This window comes from Cornus florida, unplaced genomic scaffold, assembly GCF_030987335.1.
Source record: "Cornus florida cultivar Cherokee Brave unplaced genomic scaffold, ASM3098733v1 CherokeeBrave_3.0.0_Hap2_Chr04, whole genome shotgun sequence".
Classification (NCBI taxonomy): domain Eukaryota; kingdom Viridiplantae; phylum Streptophyta; class Magnoliopsida; order Cornales; family Cornaceae; genus Cornus; species Cornus florida.
In genome coordinates this window covers 93664647-93691644 of record NW_026775574.1, presented here as the reverse complement: position 1 = coordinate 93691644, position 26998 = coordinate 93664647, and the positions used below count along the sequence as shown (strand labels likewise).

Below are 26998 nucleotides of genomic sequence, written 5' to 3'. Positions count from 1 at the left end.
GAGAATCTGGAGAGAAAATCTAACTACCTAACTGTTTTTATAACTATAAATTTATTTTGAAAATGAAATATTATTTTGTTAACAAGAATATTCCGTGTTAGATTATGCAAAAATAATGATATAATTAACACAATTAATTAGGCGTCTCACATAACTATGAGTTCTTTCAGAACATATGATTAGTCGTCAAGATTTGAAAATTTTCTTTCACAATCACTGGGTCACTGTCTAGGTAAGTATATTTTTTTATATGACCATATTAATAGATTGTATATTATTATGAAAAATTTTAAAGATTACTAAAAATTTTCAATTCACATTTCTTTTAATCGAAGTTTTCTCTATATACATATTATTGATAGCGATTGTTTCAGACTTTTCAAATAATTTGTATTTATGAGATGACAAAACCATATTGTTGCAGCAAATACGAGTACATATATATCTATATATATATATATTTCTAATATGAGGATATTAATCGATTTTATATTGTTATGAAAAACTCTTCTGGACCCAAATGGGCCTTCCTCTATCAGCACAGCCCATTTATATTGTTATTTTGGTGGATAGAATATCACAAATTCACAAGTAAAACTCAGTCCTTATATGGACAACTATCTGATTTTTGGGCCTTTTAAACTTGGGACTTTGGGCTGATCCAAATCTAAGCCATATTCACACCTTAGCATTTTCAGCCCATTCAAAATTAAGGTACGTTTGGGCTCATGAATTTCCATTGTTCACAAAGTATTTCTATTTGAATTTACTATTAACAAATATGGGTCGGTAATCGATATGGCAGCACTGTCCAATAACTTAAGTTTTTGAGTCACAAGGGCCGATCCGTTACATTTGGGCTAGGCCTTGGGTTATACTTTACATACAGCATACAACAAACAATCCAAAGTTATATCCTCCAAGTCCAGTTCTAGAATTAAGCAATACTTTTACCATTTCTCAGCGGAGATTACTTGCAAACTTGTTCCAAGTCCTATTTGGTGTACATTGGGTGTTAATCTTACAGATGATTAGTATTTTTGACACGAAGTTGTGAGGAATCTGGATCCCCTCCTGTTCATGGGGATCCCGTGCTTATCGGTACATCAAAATTGTGCCGTTTTGATGTATTGAATGATGCACGAAATAAAAAAAGATTCATTCTCGAGACGTGAGTTTTCTTGTTGGTACGTCATTTTTTATTGATTAAACACTTCTTAGTAACTAAGGATGTCAATTTAATCCAGTCCGTTGGGGTCTCGCCTCGTCCAGCCACTATTGGAATGAGTTTGAAATTATCCTAATTTGGTTACGGGTGGGTTTAAGAATAGAGTTTAAAATCCGTAAATTTTTGAATTTACTCGATTAATAATTAATATATAAATAAATATTTTTTAATTAACTAAAATTTATCTTTGGTGGGATGGGTTTGAAAAAGGAGCACTCATGCATTTAAGATGCTGCAAGCCTGCAACACCAAACATTTAAACTCACCAGAAAATTTGGTTACATATATATGGTCAAATTCCTGAATTAGGTACTGAAATTTTTTTGTCATTTGGCAATTTTTTGACAGGCTACAGCTCTCTTGGTGTTCCACCTCTGTTTGACATTTTATTTTGAAATGTGAAGAAATATTATTAGATTATAGCACGTTTCAAAGTTTTAGAAATCTCATTTTCAAATACAAATTATGTTAAATTCTGATAATGTTTACCGTGAAGTCTTCATAGGGCAAATGGTTGTGCAAGTATCTTGTCTAGGTAATAATAATAAGAAGTTGACTTGTATTATAAATAAATAATAACAATTTCAACTTGTTTTAAACATGAATACTTGCTCTTTACATTTGATATTTAATCTTATACCGGCACATCACCTTTAGTTATTAATAAATAAAAAAAATTTAAAAAGAAAAAGAAATGGAAGGCGGGTCAATCTGAATTCATTTTTCTTATTTATTACTTTCTTAATTTTCTAACTATAGAATATATTTGTATTTGTCATCGGACCACATTACCGTCATAGATTAGAAATCACACCAATGGATAAACAAGCACTCTCCTATAAAAAAATTGTAGAGTTCTTACCTATTCGAGCTAATATGGTTCCATCACATTAATCTGTAATTACAAAATTAAGAAAATAACGAATAGGAAAAACAAACACTGATTTTTTTTTTTTATTTAAAAAAAACAATTATTTTTCTTATTTATTTGCGATAAATGGCATTCTTGCAATTAACCAAGAACTATGACCATTCGGTACTCAAAAGCAAAGAAAAAGTTGGACGTTAACTTCAGAAAAAAGCAAGAGATCATCAGTTCACCCTCCCAAGCAAACCAACTAACGACAACTACCCTTCCAAGCAACTCTCCTCTCTCTCTCTCTCTCCTCTTACTTTCGGAAAATATATATATACACACCTACATATACATATACGACTATATATATATATCATATATGTCAGAGAGAAACTTCCGGTCAACACTTCCGGCGAAGAACCGGAGATCCAGACCGCCACATCCGTCTCCGTCTACTCACCGGCCGGCTCGACGATCTTCAAAGCAATCGAAGGCCGTCAAGATTATACGGAGATTTGATTCGGAGCCTAATCTTTGGACCGTCGGTCTCGTCGGCGCCGGAGACGAGCATCGGAACTTGACGGCTCCCGACGCCCTTTTTTGCCGTGGGGAGTCTTCTATGTACATATTCTCGTCTCCCGAGTTATTGCCTCAATCTCCCCAAAATATGGAGGTGAGATCGATTTCTCGTTGGAATGAGGGACTGTTTGGTTGCATTTTTTTGTTTTAACGGCGTTAATGTTATTTGGTTCATATCTCTAATTTGTCAATTTAATTAATTAATTGTTTGTCTATTTATATGCTTGATTGAACAAAATTTCAGAACATAATTAGAAATTCACAATGTCAATTAACAATGGGTCATGATTTGAAGGTGAAACATGTTATATTCAGACACACACACACACACACACAACTACACAAGCATGTTATATGTATATATACACAGAGTATTGCCATTCAATTCGATTTTTTTTCTTCTCTAATAATATTTAATTGGAAATTTTAAATTACAGAAGAAGTCATTTTAAACACTAGTCAATTGGACTACAAGTCCGGTGCGATTACCATTATTTAATTTGGAGAGGGAAGAGCTAAGAGCCTTGTTTTTCTCAAAAGAATTTTGCAATTTAATTAATAATTAATCTGTATATTTTGTGCCAAACAAATTAATTATATGCAAGTTTTTGGTAATTAAGTTCTAAAACACAAACCCTTTTTTGGGGCTCATTGGTGTTTGTGATTTTAGGAACCCTATATTTTACCATTCAATTGCATTACCAATGAGAACATGTCCTCATGTGCATGTTGCCGTACACTATGGTGAAATTTATTAATAAATTTGTACCATGTCGGAGGGAAGATGGATGTGTCTTGTTAAATCTAATAATAGTATAAAAAAGATGAACCTTACTATTTCGACTACATTTGAAAGAAGAAGCTATGCAGCATGAATACGAATTCACGATACAAATTTGACACGATTTGGATATGACGATACAGCAAATTCTTCAAAATTGTCCGGCTATATGTTCGAAATAAAAAATCTCATGTCAAATGACGGTTCATATGAGCAAGTACCCGAGTAGTATTGGTATCCCAAATGCAACTATATAGGAGTATCCATGGTTATAGAGGAGGAGCAAAAATGCAAATTCTGTTTTGAATGTTTCGAGAAGTATTTTTTATAATATTGTTAAAGTGTCATTCAACACATCAAGTTCCTGTTTCATACTGATTGTTCGCAGCCATTTGAATTTGCAGACTAGTAGGTTCACTTGACCATATATTACCATTTAATTTAGACATCCCGTAGATGTCCAAATTTAATGGGGATTTCGGATTGCAGGGCTACAACAAGGAGGCGAAGGTGGTGGTTAATGTCGCAGTTGAAGGAAGTACTGGACCAATTCGAATTATGGTCAAATTGGGATCAAACGTGGAGGATACAATAAAGCTTGTAGTAAAAAAGTACAGTGAAGAAGGGCGTAGTCCTCAGCTCGGTAAAGATGCTGCTTCAACCTTCGAATTACACCACTCATACTTCAGTCTTCAAAGTAAGTTTGGGATTTGAGTTTCTTTTCAGTTTATTCATTTAATTCCCGAATAAAAAGGGGGTCAAGAAGAGAGAAAGATTAACCATAAATTAAAAGAAGCAGTTGGATTTTGAAAACAATTGGTTAGTAATTTGTTGATAATTTACTACTACAATATGTTTTTAGAATGATTTGTTATCACATTTCGTCTTTTATCCTTTCCTCTTTTGGACAATGGCAATTAAGTTACTCTACACTGCATAAAGGGGATAATTGAAGATTAAGACCAAACATTATAGGTTATTTATGGGTTTTAAACTTGTTTGGCTAACCTTTGACCTAGTAACTTTGATGTATAGATGTCTGGTATGAACACTAGTAGAATATATTACCAAGTAGCAGTGGCATCTTTTTTTAGTGGCCTGTTTGGCGTATCATTTTTAATTTTTTTTTTTCTCGAATTAATAAAAAAAAAATACAAATTATTATTTCGGATCATTTTGTTTTATGTAGAAAACCATGAAACTATTTTAAATAGCTAGAAGAAGATATTCTTTCAAAAAAATTTAAAAAAAAAAAAATGGTTTTCATAAATGCTCCTTACATTCATTGCCATTTGATTGCAATATATATGTATATATATATATATATATATGTATGTATATATATCTAGACTATGCTTATCTTTTACCTAAAGAAAATATTATGGGAAACATTACTTGGCAGCAGACAATTTCACAGGGGTTATACATTCCATTGAAGGGCTCCCGCCAAGATATGGTTCACCTTAAAATATTTTAGTGTTGATTTATGAAGACAGTTGTATAAACTCAGTTAGTTCATTTTTTCTCAGATCAGTATTTTGATTGGAGGTTTAAACATTTTTGGTGCTAAATGTGTCAACAAAGATGTTTGAGTAGATTCCCAATTTTCATAGTAAATAAGTTGGCAAGGAGCTTTGTTTTTTACAAAGTTATTTTACAAGTGTTTTGTGAGTCATGGCAAAAGATGCTAAAATCTGTATTGTATTATAACGATGAAGGCTCTCCAATCTTTGACCTTTTCTGTGGCCCTTATCGATTTACAGGGAAGTATTGGATTCTATTAATACATGAATTGACGTACACTATTAATGCGGATTTATTTCTTCCTTCCTGTTCTTTTTTCAATGGCTTCATTATGATTACTTCATTGTGTGAGTATAGTTGCAAGAAAATTTTCAAGATGATTAATTCACTTTTTAGAAAAAGTTTATATTACTGTTAGGCTGCATCAACTAAGACACATTCCCTTATAATTTTTATTATTGTTGTTATTAAAACATTTATTTTATTTGGGTAGGTTTGAAGAAATCGGATGTGATTGGAGATGTCGGTAGCAGAAGTTTCTATCTTCGGAAGAACAATGGTGATCATAGCAGGGGAGGAGAAATTGCATCGGCTTCTTTCATCTCAGAAAGAAGTACTGTTTCAGTAAGGTCAAGTCCTCCGACTCCTTTCTTTTTCCTACCGGCTTTCGTAGCTCGGAAGATCAGCAAAATTATAAGAAGAACGCATAAACTTTGGAAGATATTGGGATGCATGCATTGTAATGGATGATTCGGCTCAGATCACACCATGTTAGAGTAACATAGCATTATTATTAATTTATTATGTTACTCTATCAACCATTTTTTTTTTTTGGCGGGTAAAACTGTCAATCATCTTGTTTGCTCTACTGGCTTTCCAATTTTTCTTCTTTTATTCTTCTCCCAAGCACAAATTTCTTTACCATTCTTCCATTTGTGAATACACTCAACATGTTGTACTTGCTCTTCTTATTTTACAACTTCGTAAATATGTATAAACACACACACACATGTTTCAATCTTTAATAGGAGCCAATTTGTGCAAATAATGTCGAATGATATCTAGCTTACCTCTCTTATAATCCTTGATTACGGGAAACTACACTGGATGTCCATTGTGTGCATAAACACACACATACATATACACAGATACGTAGATGTTTTTGTTATGTATTAGTTGTCTCCGAGCACTCTCAGGATAGATTGGACTTGGATTGAGTTTGGGTTAGAATGTCGAATTAGCCCCAGGATGCTTTGAACTTGGGTTGAGTATGAGTTGAATGTCGAATTGGGTTTGATTCCGGACATGGCAAGGAAGAAATGATGGTCTCGTGTTACTGGGAACTTTTGTGAAATTGAGGCATCCAAAGACGCAATGAAGATCGTTTGTTGGAATTGTCCGGGTGTGGGGTACCCTTTAACAATTCGGGACAAAAGTTTTCTTACGAAAAATAAATAAATAATAATAATTTGGGCAAAAGTAAGCATTCCAACATTCCCCTTAGGAGCAAATTGCAGTAAAGGCCCATTGACTATCAAGTTTTCCGCATTCAACCGCCCTCAATTATTAGAATTTAGAACTTGAACTCTATGTATAATATGAAGCGTGTTGTTAATTTTATTGAAATGACAAATATCATTTCTCCAAATCCATATTATCTCAGTATCTCTCTTCTATGCATCTTCAGTCGGGCGGAGCCAGAATTTTATTTCAGAGGGGGCACGTAAGTATGACAAATACGAAATATAATTTTTTTAATTCAAAAGGCAAATAAGAAGAAAATATTTGTAAAATAATATGTTAAATAAATACTGTAAAAAAAATATAGTTACAAATATAAGAATCAAAATATTGATTCATAATAATTTAATTAAATACAATCACAAATGTCATCAATAAAAAGATATAAGTGGAAAAAATAGAAAAATAAATAATTATACACGTAAGTGAAAAAAAGAAATTTTTTAAAAAAGCAAACAAAATTTAGAAAACGAAAAATATATGGTATACTTGAAGAAGGGGATATATGTAATTTTTTTTTTTTTCAAAAGGAAATTAGAAAAATTTAAAAATTTTAAGAGAGACTCTATTTAAAATTACCATATATATATATATAGCAAAAATATGTACCTATGTATAATAGGTTGGAACAAGGTGAGGGGGGGGCACGTGCCTCATCTGGGCCTTAATTGGCTTAGCCGACCTCAGCAATTAAATTAATATTAGCAAAAAAGAAAAAAATTAATACTAACATGTTTTTTTTCTTTCTAAATTATCCATCAAACATATCATATAATTCAACAGTACAGTCGTGCATTGATCAATTTTGCATTCTATATGTCTATTCTCTTATAAAACCCTGGTCATGCATAACAAATTACATGAGAGAAAAATTATTGAGGAGGATCATAATTTACTTAGTTATATTTTTTCCTTCAAATAAAATAATTAATCAACTCACTCACTTATGAGAGGAGCAGGGACCGGAATCAAAATTTCAAGTCAGGGTACGGTGCAATATATATATATATATATATAACAAATATAAAATACAAAAGTAGATAGAAGAAGAAAATTATTTAAATATGCACCTTAAAAAGAAAAATGTTAAGAAGTAGAAATAAAAAAAATAAATAAATAAAAAAAAAATGAAAGAACTTTAAAAAAAAAAAAAATTAAGAGTTTTAATTAAGGAAAGTAAATTTAACTTTTTCTTGTAAAGAAATTTTAAAGAATTTAAAAAGTAAAAAAAAAAATAAAGAAATAATTTTAGAAACAACAAAATTTAAGGAATAATATATAATTTTTTTCACATATATAAAAATATATATATAAAAAGTTACTACATATGTTATAAAGGGCAGGCACTTGCCAAAAGTTAGATAATGTGATTCAATCTAACCAAAACGAACCAATTAATTAAAAAAAAGTGGACCTAAAAAATTTAATAAAATTATTTATTTTATTTTATTGAAACCATCCAATAATTTCTCTTCCAGCACGCCACGATTTCTTGCTTGACGGTATACTATTTGAAGTCCGACAGTCTTTTATATTTTTCCCTTCTCTTTTCCGATCCTTTGCGTGTGATCAGCAGTAAAACGCAGAGTAAAAAGCGTGCGCATTACGCACCAACCGCTTCCATTAGCGATCTTCTCCTGTTTTCTGCTGATTCGCAGTTCTTATCGTGCGCTTCTTCTTTTTGGTTCGTATTGTTTTGACGAACTGAGGAATCGAAAGAAGAGGAGAAGGAGAGAGAGGATGGGTTATCTACTCGTATGGGTATTGTTCTTCTTCGTCGTTGTAGCTCTTCTAGCGCTCGTCGTTTACCAGGTCAATTTCCTAAAACCCTAGAAACACATATGTTCCTCTCTCTATACATAAAAAAAAATATATATATATATATACTCAGTTCAAACTCACAGAGTAGAATGCAGTATTTATACTGTAAGTTATTTTTGTTTTAGTTACATTTTAATCAATGGACTGGTGTTCATGCCTTGCAACTTGAGAATTGTAAAATTAGGGTTTTGCTTATGATAGTATTGTTGTTATATATATATATGATAGTATTGTTGTTATATATATATATATATATATATCTTGCATTCAGTTCTGTATTTTGGCGAAATTAGAACTATATGTATGGTGAAATGCTCATAATGTGCATAGAGTTTGACAAAGCAGTTGTTATTGAGTTTATTATAAATGCATAATATGAACATTCATATATACATTCTAAGATTTTATTTGAATTGTTCCCCTCTATTATGGTATTTTACATGAATTCAATTATTTAAATTGGCTTGTCTGCTGGTGTTATGGTTAATTATCACGTTTGCCTTTTATTGGACTTTGAAGAAAAACAACAGAACTGTTAACCAGCACTATGCCCTAAATAGATTTATAGGGGTGAATAGATCTTGTCTGATTTAAATCAGTAACTGATTTAAAACTCAAGCAATTATATTTGAAACTCAACAATATTGGTTATTTAAATACATAGAATAGAAATAATAACCAAGCAATCACACAACACACCAGATGTACGGGAAAAGCCCCATAGGACAATACTATGGGACTTAGTCCAATAGATCAAAATCCACTAAATGAGAACGAAGTCTTCAACTGAGTTACCAGATTCCCTCCTAGAATCATCCAGTCCCTCTTAATTCAGACTTGTGCAATTCTCCCGATCTTCTTAGTTGTTGATGTGTCAACAGTCTTCAGGAACTTCTGATCTATAACACTAGGAACACCCAATCTCCAAGTACGTTTGCTATCTAACGTCCTTTTGGGCTCTTGTCACCAAATAGCTTCCACACATAGAATGAGTTCAAAAAAACTTGTGATCTTTGACTTTTTATATTATTCATTCTCCCTATTCTCTTGAGCACTAATAATAATTGCATCTCCATCAAAGCCAGAGGATAAGATCTGCCAAAGTTTTGCAAAACCTAGGCCCAACACAACATTGCCTTCAAAAAGCTCTAGTACCAAATCGTCACTATAAACAACAATCTTGAAAGGGTCCAGATTCTCTAACCTCAACACTGTGCACGTCAATAGCTTGCTAAATCTTATTCTCTTGCTTTGATGGTTACCATGATACTATCTTGGGAAAATTACACCCTAGTCCTACTTTTCAATCCTAAAGACAAATAAGTCCTAAAAAAAAGTTTATAGGACAAAGAAGTCCTACTTTACATAAATATTTCCAATCAAGTCTTAAACTAAATAGAATCCCTAATTTACCCTTTCCATATTCCCCCTCACTCTCAACCCCTTTTCTCCCTTAAGCAAGGATCGATTCACCGGTGAGGACATTATGCAAATCACTGCCAGAATCCATGGAGCCTATAGTTGCCGATGAGGTGAGTCTTTCCTCTCTCCGTTCTCTGTTCTCATCTTGCCGCCCCAACACACACACACATATATATCTTGATCTCATCGCGAAAATCGTTACAGAGGGGGCAACCAGACAACCTCGCTCGAAAAAAGCTTCGATCAAGGAAGAAGGAAGGCTGAAGGGGGTTTTGGCTTTGGATAATGTCGGGGACTCAGCCGCGATGGAGGGGTCGGCCGGTGAGGGCTCGGCCGTGATGGTTTGATCGGTGATGGAAGAAGAAGCTCAGCTGTAAGCTTGCGGCGCGGCTTGGCGGGATGGAACAGTAGCCGAGAACAGCGACTGTGATGGATCCGGCAGGGACGGGCTGGCGGTGAGTTCGGCGAGGATGAACTCAGCCGGTGGAGTCGGACGGCGGCAAGAATTAACCGGCTGACTCGGAGCGGAGGACTCAGCTGTGTTGGTGAACTCGTGCAATTTGGAGGTCGCAACGAGCTTTGTTTTGGTAAAAAGACCGACCAGATAAATCAGAGGAAAGAGATTTTGAGGAGAAATGTGTGGTCTCATCATCGCTGCTAAACCACCCAACTGAGCTCTGTCAAACCTTTGGTTCCTCAAATGGATTCCCGGATTGGTTAAGGGAGAAAGGGGGTTGAGAGTGAGGGGAATATGGAAAGGGTAAAATAGGGATTCTATTTAGTTTAGGACTTGATTGGAAATATTTATGTAAAGTAGGACTTCTTTGTCCTATAATTTTTTTTTAGGACTTATTTGTCTTTGAGGTTAAAAAGTAGGACTAAGATGGAATTTTCCCTACTATCTTTCCAAGCTCGTGATGTGTGTCAATGGAGTGTTAATTCACTTGGCTTCTTACTCTCTACTTTCTTTAATACTAAAATGTAGAATTAATTTCCTTTGAAGAATAAAGATGTTGATCGTTATTTTTGCTACCCCTTGGGAAGCTGTTAGATTGTTGGACTGTTACCCAAGGTTCTAATAAGTCAAGAGTCTGAGTAATGAATAAGACTTAGAGGGACCAAACTTTTACGTGGAAAACCCTAGACAATAAAAAAACTACGGGCAAGAACAATCCATTATATGAGAAAGAAGTTACAGCTAGGTTAACAGTTTTCACACTCTAGAATCTCAAGTTACTTTTTGACACAGATTGATGTCAAAATCTCCACTCAAGTCTCCAGGTTGTTCATCTCTTGCGGCAATAGACTTTGCTCCACACGAATCCGTTTCTCCAATGGTTGTTATCTGATTGGTTGAATTGGAATGTCTCGATTCGCTGGTGAATTCCTCATTGATGAATACTCAATCACATATGATGGTGTCTATTGGAACCCTCGATTTAGTAATTGGAAATTTCTCTCACATAAGGATTTTCTCTTTATATGATTTGAGGCTTAAAATCATGCCTTAGATCGACTAAAACCCCGTATTTATAGCCAATATAGGTAGCCCATACTTTTTGGTATGTTGAATCGTTTTAGAAATATGTTTTGAGAGTCTTCAAGAATAAATCCCCACGGGGCTCGATTGATCGAGGCAGTGTTAGATACCTACTGCCAAGTTGCTCCATCAGTCGACCAGTTAATTGAAGCACATTGGGAAATCATTTTATCAAAAATTGCAGTTTTTGATAAACATGATTAAAATAGTATTTTTAGCCTTCTAAAGATCATACCTCGGTCATAGTTGGTCTTTATGGTCTCAACTTACCTCAACCTAGATATGTGATCGAGTCTTGAGATATTTGCGGCATTTTCTTCATTGAGCTGTATTTTCATCATCTTTTGTGGTTGGAAGCATGTGACTCATGGCTTTGACCTCCTTCTCCCTTCCCTTCATCGTCGTTAGCCCTCGTTCGTTTTGGTCATTGTATAGTGAGAAATTTCACCCTGCCTTTAGACGAGAAAGCTTCTTGTACATCCCCTTGACAAATCAATAGGAAATGCTACAACCCATTGTTGTTCTTTTTAACCACTCCGGTACAGTCTCTGTCATACTTCAAAGTCCTAATTGTGGTATGTGTAAACATCCCTTCCCTTGGTTTGAAGCCTTTTTTTTTTTTTTTTCTTTTTCTTAAGGTCTGTACAGCAAATAGGAAATTGCCAGTATACGACTCTTATTCCTAACAGAAACATATTAACATACTTAAGTCATTGATCTCAACTTCTTTCGTAGGAATGCATATGGCTTCTGAAGTTTTTAAGGAGTTGTATGTTGTCTCGACCATTTATACTTAGGCATTAGTTTGCTGCCTCCATGGCTCTTTCGCTTCACAAGCAGGATGCTGATCACTAACCCCCCTTCTTAATTAGAAAGAAATTATAAATAAATATATTTCTGAAACTATTGTATAGCCCCACTTATAAATCCAAGTAGCTCTTGATAAGGAATTATGTTCTTGATGATGAGGACAATGAGAAAATTTTGGAAGTTTTTGTTAGCAATTCCAAGAGGCTTATGTTCCTCTAAATTGCTAGAGATCATTTGTTGAAGAAGATTAAGTTTAGATATGTGTATATATATTTATTCTTGGTAGGTTATATTTTGTTTATGTGGGAAAATCCTTTTTTTTATTTAAATTCTATAAGCACAAACACAACCCCCCCTTCTCTCTCTCTCTCTCTCTCATGCTTTGTTTGTGCGGTACACTGTTTGTAGAGACTCATAGATGTTTTTAATACTTCATGAATGTGTCCGTGATAAAAATAAATAAATTTCATAATTTAGGATTTCCCATACAATGTTTCCAAACATAAGCTTTATGTAACAAACACGTCTTAAAAAGGCTCATGTCCGACAGTCATCAAAACAAGACGAACACACTCCAAAAGATGTTCAAGCTTGCTTTCTTCAACAAAAATTTAAATCATACACATGGTCATCGTTAGTACTTGAATATATATTTATGTGTCTGTATATTTATAATACTGAAGCTTTTGTATATATAAATTGAAATCTTTAGTACTTGAATAGTTTTATCTTCCATATATGCAATCTTAGTACAAAAATTAGAAAATTATTGAAAGTTTATATTTGCATATATAATAGACTATACAAATGAACTTTTATATTTATATATTTCCATGTCTGTGTCCTGCCCCTTTTTGGGTTTGATGTATGCAAGCATATGGAATATGACAGATGATTTATTTTTGGCAGCTTATGTGCTTGGCGGATCTAGAGTTTGATTATATCAATCCTTATGATTCCGCATCTCGGATAAACAAATTGATTTTTCCAGAGTTTGTCACGCAAGCAGTCTTATGCTTCCTCTGTCTTGTAACCGGGCATTGGGTTATGGCGCTGTTGAATGTTCCATACATGTACTACAATGTGAGATTGTAAGTATTTATTTATTTATTTTTATCTCAGTCCTTTCTTCAAAATTAAAAATATCATCAACAACGACAATAATACTAGGCCATGTCTAATTTTATTTGTTTGCTCAAAAGTTTACATCTTTACATGGATTCATATATGTATTTTTTTTAGAGGGATAGAGAGATTTTAGCATGCATTTTACTTGTGCTTGCATTTGTCTTACTATTAAAAAATTTAGTATATGTAACACAAATGGCACAGGTTTTGCTGCATATCTACTTAATGTGATTTCTCTTGAAAATTGTCAAATAATCAGGAATACATGTCGTTATGTGTTTTCCATGTTTTATGTAGTTTTTAGCACATGCCTTAGCTTCTCACATTCCACTTTAGGTTGGTCGGAGTTTCCTTCTTTTGTGCATTCATCACCTTGCCTTTATCTATGAACTATGGGTTGCTTGAAAGAATTAGATGCGGTTCATACCTTTTGAAGTTCCTGGATGCTTCTTGGTCTTGAATCTTGATGCTTTGCTAGGGGTCATGGTTCAATGGAAATGTTCGGAAATGTCATTTTAAGAATTCGCTGCAAAGTGATTATGGTTTCATGGCATATATCTATTACTTGAGATGCACATCTCATACGTCATACGTAGTAGGGGCTTTAGTGACAAAAAAAAATATAAAAAACTATTTGAACATTTTTTTTTCCTTCATCTATTTAATTTTATTTTGGTTAATATATAGTTTTATTTACTTGGGGTTTCAACATTATAAGTGAGGTTTTTGAAACAATATTTTTATAAGTCTTTTAGGTTTTGAAATTCTTACTGACCTCCCCTGACTCGATGATTGAAACGGTAATAACAACCCCTTTCTTTGAAACACATTTTATGTTCTCAGTTCAATTTAGGCTTCCTTTTTATCGTAGAATACAAGTGTAAATATAAATTTTTTTGATAAGTAAGTGTAAATGAAATTCATATAGTCTTACTTTTGCATTTGGTATTAGAGTGACTGTGGAAGTGATTTTACAGGGACATTAATTATTTGCCATAAGCAACTTGGAGATGCTATAGAGTAACTTTTCACATGAAGGGGTTAGATCTTTGTCTCATGACCTAAATTCTTCTGGTGTGATGCTCTTGAACCATTTGGCCGATATTTTCACTGTTAAATGTTTTATCATGTTCAAGAGCTGCTGTAATTCTTGCATCAATTCAATGCCTTTTTGTTATCTTTACTCCTTAAGCAGTTGTGATTGCTGCATACTTTTCTCCTTTCCTCCTCCCACTTTAGCAAAACCTACTTCTTTTCTTTCCTCCTCCCGCTTTATCAAAACCTTTATCATTAACATATAAACTGGATTAACTGTGTAAGGAGGTAGTTGGGTCAAATAATAGTGAGGCTTAATCCTTTACTATAGCGAACATGGTCTTTGGCATAGTTTCTTTGGTCCAGGCATGGAAGAGCCAACCGCATCACTTAAACTATTGTTGCCGTTTGATAACTTAATGACTGTTGATCAAACGGTCGTATTACTATGTAAACAAAAATTATACCAAGTCAATGCTTTGTATATATGTATTTTTTCTTCTTTCAAGTCATTGCCTTTTCTCCTTCTGTGTATTTTTTTTGGGTCAATTTTTTTATTCTGTCAAGCTCTATCAGCCAATTAGATTTTAGAAATTTATAAAAGAATCACCAATCTACCACATTCAGGAGATGTTTGTGTCTGTTGGATGATTTATACTTTTAGATTGGCAACCAGGAATGAGTTGCTAGATCAGGCTTGGCAGAATATGCTAAAGCTTGGACTGAGCCTGCACATACCTCAGCTCGCTCCAAATTTTAGTGATCATCTCGAACATGAAGGAACATTTGCATGATGCATGTATTAATAGCCAAATTGTCCTAGTGATCATACGTTTTATTATGCAAAAATAAAATAAAAAAATCATACGTTTTAGTGGCTTGGGATGAATCAATATACAGTGTATTTTAAACATTATGTATCTCTGTAATTGGCTCTGAATCAACCCACTCATTCTGAGTTATTCCTTTCTGGATTAGGTACATGCGGAGACAGCACCTGATAGATGTAACTGAGATCTTCAACTTGCTTAGTAGGGAAAAGAAGATACGGATCTTCAAACTCGCTTATCTGATATTTCTTCTCTTTGTCTCCTTATTTTGGTACTCCTACCTTTAACAATCTATTATTTGCCTTTCTGAAACCAGTAGAGTGGGATTGCTTTTTCTACAATTATGATTAATTTTGTCTGTACTTCTGTTTTAGGATGATTTGGAACGTTTTGGAAGAGGATGAACATGAATTTTGACTTCCATTATTATGGAAAACGAGTGGAGGATCATCACCTGCTGCCTTTTATTGAGCGATATTTCTGTGGCTGCATTATTTCAAGACCAACTCTTCTGTGATTTATATAATTTGAACAATTCCCAGGGCTTGTAGGTAGGGTTTCTCAGTTTTAGGTTTTTAATTTGATACGACATCCTTAGATTGTTGTATGGTCTTGAGACACTCGTTGATATTTTTTTCCCGTGTATATGTTTTCGCCATTATTGGGTTTTCTTCACATTTTCTCATTGGAACTGTAAGTCTGTAATGGGCATTGGCAGCTTGCCAAGAGCTTCTATTAAACCGGTGTGAACGGCTCTTTTGTGTTCCTGCATGTCTGCCAGCGATTTGTTAAACAATGTTTGGGAGGAGACCTTAACTTGTTTTTGCCGGAACATATATGTGTTTTCAAGTGAGGGTCTCGAGTATTCGATTGGATCAACATTACTTTAGCAAGAAAACTTCTCTGAGAATCTCTTGCAAAACCGTAAAACTGTTGGAGATGTATGAACTAGGGTGGTTTTTTTTTTTTTTTTTTTGCCTGTCTGGCACAATAGAAGTGTTTTCATTTGGAAGTTCACATTTAATTGTGTTTTGTGGCACAAAAATGTACTTTTAAATTGGCAGAAATGTTGGCGCTATGGAGTGAAGCTCAACTTTGATGTTTTGAAATTAAGGTTGTAGAGGCTCAACTTTTATAAGGAATGTACCTGTGAAAGTTCTTTAGTTATTACATCTTCAAAAACACAGTATATGACTTGTTACTGGCGTATATACCTTTCCTGGAGAGCCGTTCGTGAAAAAGTGTCTTCATTTAAAAAGAAAAAAAAAACAAGAGAGGGTGTATTAGAGCATGATGCTTCAAATTTCATATCTCAAAAATGTATAATTTCATATATTTTGGCGTACTCCGATGTCAAATTTATTAGTTTATTAATATTTAAAGTTTTGGGTGAAGATGCTCAATATGTCAAATTTAAATTGTTTGTGGGATCCATAAACTAAAATGTAATGCCAAATGTCAAGTAGGCATTTGAGGTATTGGTTGGAGGAGTTCTTGATGTAAAAAATAATAGCTGTTGCAAATGTTATATGATGAATTCGAATGAAAAAAGACAAGTAAGATTTGACATATTAAAAGTGAACAAATTGTGTTTCAAACTTTGCCCCTTAACCCATTTAGCTTTTCTTTAATTTTTGCATATTTAGGAAAGAAAAAAGGAAGAAAATTTTCATCTCTCATATTTTTCTCATTCTTAAACAATATTATAAATGTAAATTTTAAAATGTAATTTGATATAGGGAAAAGAAAATGGAAATGATATATAAAATTTTAAATTTCAACTTGTGCTTGTGTATTAGATTCGTCTCTTTTTGAACCCGAATCTCCTCTTATTTAGATAATTCTGTGCACTAGTGTAACATAGTTATATCATATTTTAAAAGAAAAAAAAAAAAAAAAAAAATCACTATATCAAGTAAATTCATAACACAACATAATTATATCACCAAATGCAACATTCATATAACAACTTTAAAAGAATTAAAATTAAAAAAATTAAAATTAGAATTTGATGTCTCTTTAATAGTGAATTACCTTTTTTACATTAGAGATGTTGGGTAATCAATGAAAAACCAATCAATAAAAATAAAATAAAATAAAGTTTCCACTTTTAAAGTGCACCACTCAATTAATTATTACTTGTAAAATGCATAATAAGCTTTATACATAAAACTCGACTACCCGCTGAAATTACCCATAAACCACATTCCCTAATCTAACCTTCTCGCTGCTAAGAGACTCGATATAGGATATAGACCGAACCATCAACTATAGTCCTACTCTCTCTCTCTCTCTCTCTCTCTCAATCTCTAAAATGGCTGTGTCGCTTCATACAAGTCTACACTCTCCAACTGAAGTTATTCCGTCTCTCAGGTTCACTCTATTCTCTCTCTCTCTCTCTCTCTCTCTCTCTCTCTCTCTATATATATATATATATATATATATATATATATTTGTGTACGTATATGTGTATATATAGATTTAATGTTTCATATAAACCGAAATTGAATTTTGTTTTTTTGTCTTTGAAAAATTCCCTTGTTTCTTTTGGCAGCTGCGCGACCAAGGTTTTTGTAGGGTTAAAGCTTCAATCTCCAGGTCTCTGCTCTTAATCCCAAAATCTATGATAATTTCTTCGTCGTTAAATTTTTTATTTATTTTTTGCCCCGTTTCTTCAAAATCTTTCTTCTTTTTTAAATTTAAAATTTTTGGCAGGTTTTGCAAAACCTAACTTGAATGTTGAATTCCACAATAATGTTTATAAGAGTATCCAATGCAGGTATTTATCTTAATGTTTTAATTTCTATACTTTAAATTATTTGTGATGTTTCGTCTACCCTCTGTAAATTTTAGGTTTTGTATTGACCAATTCTGTATATCTTAATCTGTTGCAATTATCCTGAATTTTTTTATATCCGATTAAGACTTATAATTTCAAACTGTGTGTACAGAGACAAACTTATAGTCTAGAATTCACAAATTTAAGTAGGATTATATCTTATGTTAGTGAAAGTTGCAAATTTGTCATTTTTTTTTCTATTACATAGTGGATGACTATTATGTTTATATGTGAGGTGGTTGATTAAAAAAATTCTACATTTAGCTGCGAAGCAACTGAACTGGCAGAGAAATATGTTAAAGAACCTCTAATCTTGTTCTTGGGTAATCAACATGCTTGATTATGTAAGCAAGGAAACATATTATTTAGAGGAAATAGACCACAATTTAAACTGTACAAGTGGTGAAGATATATATATATATATAGATACACACACATACACATACACACACACTCATAAATTGTTGTATTATTAAGCAATATAATAATATTATGGATGTAGCACCTATTAGTGACAAGATTGGAGAGAGTAGACTTAGGTGGTAAGGATATATACGTAGAAGACCTATAGATGAACCGATCAGAAGAGGAAGGATAATTTGCATAGAGGGTAGGAGGTAGAGAGGCCATCCGAAATTAACATGGAATAAAATTATTAGAAATGATTTTAAAAAGTTAAATATTAGAGAAGAAATGGCATGTAATAGAAAATAATGAAAAAAGAGAATTCATGTTGTAGACCCCATTCATATGAGATCAAGGCAAGGATGATGATGATGATGATGGATGTATTAGAAACTGACGACATCACAATATGTTTGGGTAGAAACTAGTTTACATTCTTGATTAACGGGGACTACACAATGGGCTTTTCATGTATTAGAAACTGAAGGCGTCTTGTCTGTGCTGACTTGGATGCATATCTTTGTACTTGTGTGCTTTATCTACACAAATGATTTCAAAGTTGAAGAAATGTTAATCATAGAATGCAAACCTAAAAAGAGGAAGAATTTGTTTAATTTCAGTGGGCTTACATGTAAATTGTAACATACACATGGGAAGATAGACATGGATTCGTTTTCCCTTTTCAGTGGGCTTACATATAAATTGTGGAAATTGTGGATTTTTTGGGCTCTTTGAGTTCATAGTTCTTTTCCACTTTCTTTTTTCTGGTTTGAGTACAGCTCTTGGGACGCGTTCCCCTTTTGAACGCTTTCTAATACATTTTACTTATCAAATAAATTTTTTTTATTTTTTTTTATTTTTATCTTACTACAATGCTCTATTCAAGCATGCATTTATTTTCCAGAAGCTTTTGCATGGGCTGTGGAAAATTTATTCCCTACAAATTATTATGATTGCTGCACAAATGTGAAACTTTGGAAATTTATTCCTTATGAATTATTGTGATTGCTGCATGTGAAACTTTGTACATTGACTCATTTCTCTGTTTTCAGGACTCGCGGCTCTAAACCAACACGATCACGTGTTGGAATGATGCCAATAGGGACACCAAGAGTGCCCTACAGAACTCCCGGTGAGGGAACTTGGCAATGGGTTGATTTATGGAATGCTCTTGTGAGTCACTATGGCTACTTCCTCTAATTAAATGAGTAGGAGTTCTATTTTGTGACCCAATAAACAACAGACTAAATTTTCTACTCGGGTTTAGGTATAATGATTTGGCCCGCGGCCTCGCCCAGCAGAGGCCAAAGCCCACTATGCATCCAGCCCAAATCAACCTGTTACCTTATCAAGCAAGCCTGATTGGTGCCCCGACCCCCAGGCCCATAGGAGTGGCCTATGAGCCCGCCCGTTGGGGTCCGGAAAATTTGTAAAAAAGGGAAAAACTCGTATATTCTGATTTTTAAAATTGAACCCTAATTACTTCTATACTATCACGTTAACCCTAACATTTTCTTTTTCTTTTTCATTGTGTGGCAAAAACTTTAGACTGTCATAACTTTTGTATTCATTTTGTCTGATTTCGATTATTCTTCTTATTATTATTTGGATATTTTTTTTGGGATTTTTTCATTGCAAACAACCAAAGGCGGTTTGGGTGAATTATTTTGTTAACAAACACCTTTTTGAGCCTTAAAACAAGTTTTTTCTCTTGGATAATATCAGTAGAGTGATAAATCCATTAATTTTGTATATATGTAAAAGGACAACTTATGAATATACTGAACAATTGTCCTTAATCCACACAAAATACACGTCCCAAAATACTATAACTTTTATATATATATATATATATATATATATATATATATATATATATATATATATATATTTCTATAACAACCAAAGCATTGGTGCATATATATATTTCTATAATTACGAAAGCATTGGTCCATGTGGTTTGTGCTTCACCTACCTAAAGGTGAGGTTTAGAGTTTAAGCCCCGGTGGAGGCATAGTTCTTTTAGTTAGTTTTATATAAAAACAGTAAAAATAAAAAGAAAAATTAATCAGGACCACCGGGCCAGGCTTGGGCTTCACAATTAGCAACCATGTCTAGTCGGGTAGGCCCATTAACTGGCCAAAGCTCAACAAGACAAAGACTGCACTGGCCTGAGGCCCTTTTTCGGGTTGGGGTGGGCTTGATACCAATTCTTAATAGGGTTGCACCCCCTTTTTGCTTTAGTAATTGCTTCTATCTATTTGGGGAGGGGGGGAGAGAGTATTAAGTCTGGCATGTCACGCATGGGTTGTTTGGTGCTCGTCTGTGTAACCCGAGGATTGCCTTATTTTCTTTAAGGGTCAGAAGATTCTAGCTATCTATTTTTTTTATAGTTTTATAATGATCTCACAGCATTTTGCATTGCTTTTTTCTTGTTTCTTGTGTGTGTGAGGCTCTGAGCTAAGTTGGAGGCGGGTTCTATCTTGCCTGGATGTTTGTTTCTTTGTTTTCCTTTGGTGCACTTTCCCACTGATCTATACATTTTTATATTTGTAAGAAATTCACTGAATTCTTTGGGTGCAGTATCGGGAACGTGTTATCTTCATTGGGCAACATATAGATGAAGAGTTTAGCAATCAAATACTGGCAACAATGTTATACCTTGACAGTATAGAATCTTCCAAAATGATGTATATGTACATCAATGGTCCAGGTGGAGATGTAAGTTATTCATAAATCAAGTCATTTACGATCAAGTTTTACTTCTTTTGTTAAAATATTCTTCAGGTTCTTATTATTTCCCTGCTGAAGACATGCACTCTTTTGGCAGCTCACTCCAAGCATGGCTATCTATGACACAATGCAGAGCTTGAAAAGTCCAGTTGGAACCCACTGTGTTGGCTATGCCTATAATTTGGCAGGCTTTCTACTTGCAGCTGGGGCGAAGGTAATGTTCTTTCATGATAAATATGTTGCAGGTGAAATGTGACTATTGAGTAAAACATAGCAATTATACAAAAATTCATGTGCCAGTGCACAACTTGCAGCTGGGGCGACGGTAATGTTCTTTCATGCTGATAAATATGTTGCAGGTGAAATGTGACCATTGAGTAAAACATAGCAATTATACAAAAATTCATGTGCCAGTGTGTGCAGTTGGACACACATTTGGCTGCTTCAATTGATGAAAAAGGAATACGGAGAACACTTTTTGTCTATAATTATTAACTTTTACCCATTCTACAGACTTCTTTTAGATTTTCCTTATTTTGGTTGTACATTCATTTCTGAAATATGATAGATTGGATGGTATATCATTACATTAGGATACTCTTCACCTTAAGAGATTTTGGTCTCTTCCTTGATTACATATTTATATGGTGCTGTGACTGTATTGCATTGCTAGGCCCTTATTCTGACCCTTGACACTAACCATATTTAACTAAAACAACTAAATTCTGAATTTTCTATTTGTTGATCCTATATCTGATAATTTTCTCTTATGAAGGGTAATCGCTTTGCAATGCCTCTTTCAAGGATTGCATTACAGTCTCCAGCTGGGGCTGCTCGTGGTCAGGTATTACGATTTATTATCATAATTGTCTGTGTTTCCAACCTTATCGTTTTCTTTCCTTGCACATGTTTATGTATATATGCAATTGTTTTTTTTCCTTGGGGGACAGGCCGATGACATTCGTAATGAAGCAAATGAACTTCTCAGAATCAGAGATTACCTTTTTAAAGAGTTGTCTCAGAAGACAGGCCAGCCTGTTGATAAGGTGTAGTTTTGTTCCATAAGATTGAGTCATTGGGTTTCTGAAATAGAGTAAAAAGAAACGCTTTGAATCATTTCTTTCTGACAAAGACACTAGAAAAGTCGAAAGATTTTCAATTGTTTGTTTCACCGAGCTTTATAATATCTTTCTGATTTATTAGCCTACTATGTCGTAAATCAAAATATGCAGATTAACAAGGATTTAGGCCGGATGAAGCGTTTCAATGCTCAGGAGGCTCTGGAATACGGGCTTATTGATCGTATAGTTAGGCCGCCTCGTATTAAAGCAGATGCACCACGACAAGATGCAGGAGCAGGTATTGGTTAGGGTAGTTTTTGCACCAGATTCGCCGATATAGTTTCAGTTCAGAATCTTTCCAAACTTGCATGTATTTACTTGCATAATAAGCTATTCATTCAGTAATTGATGTAATACAATTATCTTTTGGTGTCGATTGATTCTGAAATTGAATAAATGAGTGTTCTGAAGTCTTCCGGATAACTATTATTTTGTCCAAATAATTTATTAGCCTTGCAAATTGGTTGCATACTGTAATACTGTTATCTAGGGTTTTTAGTATATTGTTTCATGTCTGATGCCCATAAATGATCAAATCTGTGGTTTGGAATCAAATGTCTTATTAGTATATACAGATCTTTTGCCATAAATCTGTAAGTTAGACTCTTTGTGAATTGCATTTAACTAGTAGAAGTTATATACCTTGTACAGACAATGTATCAGGAAAACTCTCAGATTCCTTTCATTGGGCAGAACATACTCTTAGAAGTTGATATGGGTAGTCTGTGAGGTAATCAAGTGAGGGTGCTTGGACGTTACAAAGTGGAAGGCACATGGGGCAAAAGTATGCCTCATGAAAGCAATCTTCTTCTTTTATTTTTTATTTTTATTTTTTTATTTAATTTTTTTTATGATTTATTTGTGTGTGTGCATATTGACATTTTGCATGTGACATGATGTAGAGGTCAATAGCTTGTGTTAGAAAAGAGCATCAATAATTCACCCCAAGGCCACTAGCACTAGGGTTGGTCTCATATCCCCTGGCATGAGTGAGTGAAAGAAACAGGATTGTTAGATATTTGCTACTAAAAGTAAAACATTACACAATAAATATTCCATTACATAAACTTCATAACAATTTAAAAATTAAAAAATAAAACATTACACAATAAACATTCAAAAATAAAACATTACACTTCATATATTTCTATGTTGATTAGTGTTTGGGAAAAATATGCTATCAATTTTGCAACTAAAAGGAGTGTTTCAAAAGATGGGGTCTCTATTTGAATCATTCAATTTTGTGAGCCTACCACCGTGAGCACTGTTATCATAGAGTTGTTGGCCATTTATAGCGATGGGACAGGTAGATTGCTTGTACAAAAGTTGTATTTTGCTTAGAATTCCAAGGAATGGTTCGAATATGACAATTCAAACCTCATATGTTGAATGGGTGAATTTCACGTGGAGATCCACCTCATTCGAAGAATGAAATTTGACTACGAAATATTAATTGAAACCTTCTCCTAACTTTAGGAGGTAGGTTTTGTCTTCCGGTTTTGTAGCATCTATGTAGTTCGGAGAATCCATCTTTGATTAGTGCCGAGTTAAATTCCAAGGGCTGGTGAGCTACATAAATCTTCTAGTTTGGAGTTACTGTGTATGCTTGTTTGTTTCCCTTCTGCCTCCTTCACTCATAATTTTTTAAGATAAATCATTTGTAAATTTTGTGGTTGCCAAACTTCATGCATTTGTAGTTTGGAGTAATACTAAAAAAGCTTTACTTATATTGGTGTTTATTGAAATGTTTATTTAAACATTGTGGTTCTTGATTTATTATATACACAAAAGGTTCATCCCAGTAGTAATAATCCTATATTGCATCTTGCCATGCCTCAAGCTTAACACAATTATCTTGAGCTCTCTTGAATGTGAGATGCTACTATATATATATATTTATAGGATAAACATAATGCGGACAGAATAATATTTATATTGTTCAGTATATAATGACGATAATAATCATGCTACCAGAACCTAAAAAGTATTAACAATAATTAACAGACATGTTACAACCATCTTCGTCCTCTTCCTCAGGACTACAGGATAACCAGGACTCAGAACTGGTAAAAAATACTGAAGTAGTGGAATGGACCAATGTTCAAAATCAATTGAACAAATGGACTATCCCTCCAGTAAGTGCAAAAAGCATTTACAAAATCGGAATGCTTAATTTAGCTGATCTATGGACTATTAAGACCATGGAACAGACCATGCAATTAAGCACTAAGGATATAATAATTAAATTATTGTCTTCCCGTGACCTTCAGAGGCACATGCATAAATATAAGTACATCCATATAGGTTTAATTCAAATTGCTTTTAAACCTTTAACCTTGTTAGGTATGGATGCTTGTATTCAAGCAACCCTTAGGGATGCTCAATGTCTGAAATTTCACCCTTCTTTGATGGGTGCACTGGAAACCAGTCTATGTCATGGACCGGTTTATTTTGATGTCTATCCTAGTCTGAATTTATCTTTAACAGATAAAAATATCCATGAGGCAGTTAGTCTTAGGGTTCAGACTTATGGATATGATTACTTACCTGGATCGGAAGTGATAAGTGTTATTTATCGCATCCATTACAAAGTACTTGATACTATGTGTCCCAAGGCCATACGCAAAGACTCTAAAGGAGTAACAGCGTTATGGGATACTAACATGTACACATCAAATGTTGCCACAAAACGGATGATTCCTTGGAGTGAGATAACATTTCCTGAACACTGGACGATTTCTAATGCCGTTCCAGCACAGCCAATTGCTAATCATAGCTTAGACTGTGTTATTCAGGACCAAGATGGTGATGTTTTTCTGAATTTCAGAAAATCCATAGATCTATCCAAATCTACATCTTCGAAAGGAAGTCATCTTCCTTATCATGTTTCTTGTCCTCCTTCTCGACATTCGATTTCTTCAGATTATCGTAAAGAAGGACTCCCTGCAGCAGTTGATTCCAAGCTCAAGCTGAAAGGAATACAACAATCTCCGAATCAGATTCCAAGAGGGGTTTACGAGAAGACACCAATAGGTATGTCTCGTCACCAATTTGGAATTGAATTCAGCCCAACTCCATCTGAAATGGGAATCGGAAACGAATCTGTTAAGGATCAATTTGAAGATCCCACAGACATCAATGACCCTCACGAATATTAGTTTTAATGGATTTTGTCCCTGATAGAATTGCCATTAATACTGAATTTCAACAGGATCAATATGAAGAATTCAGAAATTGGTATTTCAAAAGTTTTGACCAAAATCAATTACAACTTTTTAAAACCCAATTTTATGACTTTCTACAAGAACACAAAATGGTTATACCTTTTGTTTCTTGGTTCTACATGACCAATCATTCTCTTGTTAATATCAACATATTGGATGATTTTCTCAAACCATGGACCACATCTGAAGATAAGGTTTTCCACTCTGTCCATCCTCCCCCTGATCATTTAATTCTGAAAAGAATTGACCCTGACAGTGGTTCTAAAGTGGAAACCAAGGCTTATAGCCAACCTAGAGTAATTGATCCATCATTTAATGCTACTAAAAAGGACATTACTCATGTTTACAGACAGAACAATTATACTAATGTTTGCTTACAAACGATAGGGTCCCAGCTTGGGAGGATTGAAACGGGAATAGACACGGTATTAAATACAATTAATACTAAGTGTATTTCTGTGAAAACTTCTCCTCCAGAAGCTTCCTTATCCAAAGCATTGGTAAAACCTGCAATTGAAGTTCAAGGCTTCAATCTGACACATCCTAAGAAGAATGAAGAATTTCTTACTCTTCTTACTCAAAAAATTCAAGGACTCAAAATTCAGACTTTGTCCCATGATGAATCTGAATTTGGTTCTGATTCTGAGAATGTGTTACCTCACATTGAGGAAGTTCTAAAGGATCTTACTCAGCTACCTGAGTTCAACAGAATTGTCTATGATAAGAATATCCACTCGAATACAGCCCCTGCTCCGAGTCGATATTATTATCCCAGACCCACACCTCAAGATATCTTGTATGAAGAAGATTATTTTCATACACAGAAATCTTTTCATGGCAAGACCATTTATGAATGGAACATAGATGGCAAATCTGATTATCAGATTTACGAGGTTATCCATCAAATATTGATGTATAGCCAAGTTTGTAAAATCAACAACAATACTGACCCAACCATTGCTAAGTTTGTCGTTGCTGGTTTTACAGGAATCCTTAAAGGATGGTGGGATAATGTTCTCACTGACATTCAGAAAGCTGAAATCTTTTCTGCTACCAAGATTGTTAAAGATGAAGCTACTCAACATTCAGGCCCTGCTCCTGATGCCGTTTACACACTCATTACCACTATTATCCAACATTTTGTTGGCCCTGAAGGTGCTAATAGTGAACGGAGTCGTGAACTTCTGCAAAATCTAAGATGTCCATCTTTAACTCATTTCCGGTGGTATAAAGATGTATTCTTGGCAAAGGTTCTCCAGCTAAATGATGCAAATCATGAGCACTGGAAAGCCAAATTTGTAGATGGTTTACCAACCTTTTTTGCTGAAAGAATCCGGAAAAAGCTTAGAGATATGAATAATGGTATCTCTATCCCTTACAGAAACTATACCTATGGTGGATTAGTCAATATTGTAATCCAAGAAGGTCTAGCTCTCTGTAATGATCTGAAGTTACAATCCCAGTTAAAATCCCAAAGATTAACTGGTCGAAAGGAAGTAGGTGAATTTTGTGATCAATTTGCCTACCAGACTCCCTTATCTTATCCTAAACCAAGGAAAAGAAATAAGGTTGAAAAACCTTACAAAAGGAAGTATTCCAAA

At 34.0% G+C, this 26998-nt stretch overlaps 3 protein-coding genes across 3 annotated transcripts; all 3 read left to right on the top strand.

Moving 5' to 3' along the window:
* Positions 1 to 2313: 2313 nt before the first annotated feature.
* Positions 2314 to 5993, top strand: LOC132303978 (uncharacterized protein At4g22758-like). Its single transcript, XM_059801437.1, has 3 exons — positions 2314 to 2757; positions 3934 to 4141; positions 5462 to 5993. The coding sequence occupies exons 1-3, from the start codon at positions 2464 to 2466 to the stop codon at positions 5716 to 5718; spliced, it is 759 nt and encodes a 252-aa protein (XP_059657420.1). The 5' UTR covers positions 2314 to 2463; the 3' UTR covers positions 5719 to 5993.
* A 1969-nt stretch (positions 5994 to 7962) lies between these two features.
* On the top strand, positions 7963 to 15940 carry LOC132303977 (protein cornichon homolog 1-like). The gene is made up of 4 exons (XM_059801436.1): positions 7963 to 8301; positions 12992 to 13173; positions 15224 to 15346; positions 15450 to 15940. The coding sequence occupies exons 1-4, from the start codon at positions 8230 to 8232 to the stop codon at positions 15490 to 15492; spliced, it is 420 nt and encodes a 139-aa protein (XP_059657419.1). The 5' UTR covers positions 7963 to 8229; the 3' UTR covers positions 15493 to 15940.
* A 1354-nt stretch (positions 15941 to 17294) lies between these two features.
* LOC132303976 (ATP-dependent Clp protease proteolytic subunit-related protein 2, chloroplastic) lies at positions 17295 to 22597 on the top strand. The gene is made up of 9 exons (XM_059801435.1): positions 17295 to 17448; positions 17630 to 17673; positions 17791 to 17854; positions 19372 to 19492; positions 20903 to 21040; positions 21150 to 21266; positions 21828 to 21896; positions 22003 to 22098; positions 22285 to 22597. Exons 1-9 carry the CDS (start codon positions 17390 to 17392, stop codon positions 22420 to 22422), a joined length of 846 nt encoding a protein of 281 aa, XP_059657418.1. The 5' UTR covers positions 17295 to 17389; the 3' UTR covers positions 22423 to 22597.
* The last annotated feature ends 4401 nt before the right edge of the window (positions 22598 to 26998 follow it).

Coding starts and splice junctions, on each gene's coding strand:
- LOC132303978 (XM_059801437.1), top strand. CDS start 2,464: ATGTCAGAGAGAAACTTCCGGTCAACACTTCCGGCGAAGAACCGGAGA. Junction 2,758..3,933: donor AATCTCCCCAAAATATGGAG/GTGAGATCGATT, acceptor TTCGGATTGCAG/GGCTACAACAAGGAGGCGAA. Junction 4,142..5,461: donor CTCATACTTCAGTCTTCAAA/GTAAGTTTGGGA, acceptor TTATTTGGGTAG/GTTTGAAGAAATCGGATGTG.
- LOC132303977 (XM_059801436.1), top strand. CDS start 8,230: ATGGGTTATCTACTCGTATGGGTATTGTTCTTCTTCGTCGTTGTAGCT. Junction 13,174..15,223: donor ATGTACTACAATGTGAGATT/GTAAGTATTTAT, acceptor TTTCTGGATTAG/GTACATGCGGAGACAGCACC. Junction 15,347..15,449: donor CTCTTTGTCTCCTTATTTTG/GTACTCCTACCT, acceptor CTTCTGTTTTAG/GATGATTTGGAACGTTTTGG.
- LOC132303976 (XM_059801435.1), top strand. CDS start 17,390: ATGGCTGTGTCGCTTCATACAAGTCTACACTCTCCAACTGAAGTTATT. Junction 19,493..20,902: donor TTGATTTATGGAATGCTCTT/GTGAGTCACTAT, acceptor CTTTGGGTGCAG/TATCGGGAACGTGTTATCTT. Junction 21,267..21,827: donor TACTTGCAGCTGGGGCGAAG/GTAATGTTCTTT, acceptor TCTCTTATGAAG/GGTAATCGCTTTGCAATGCC.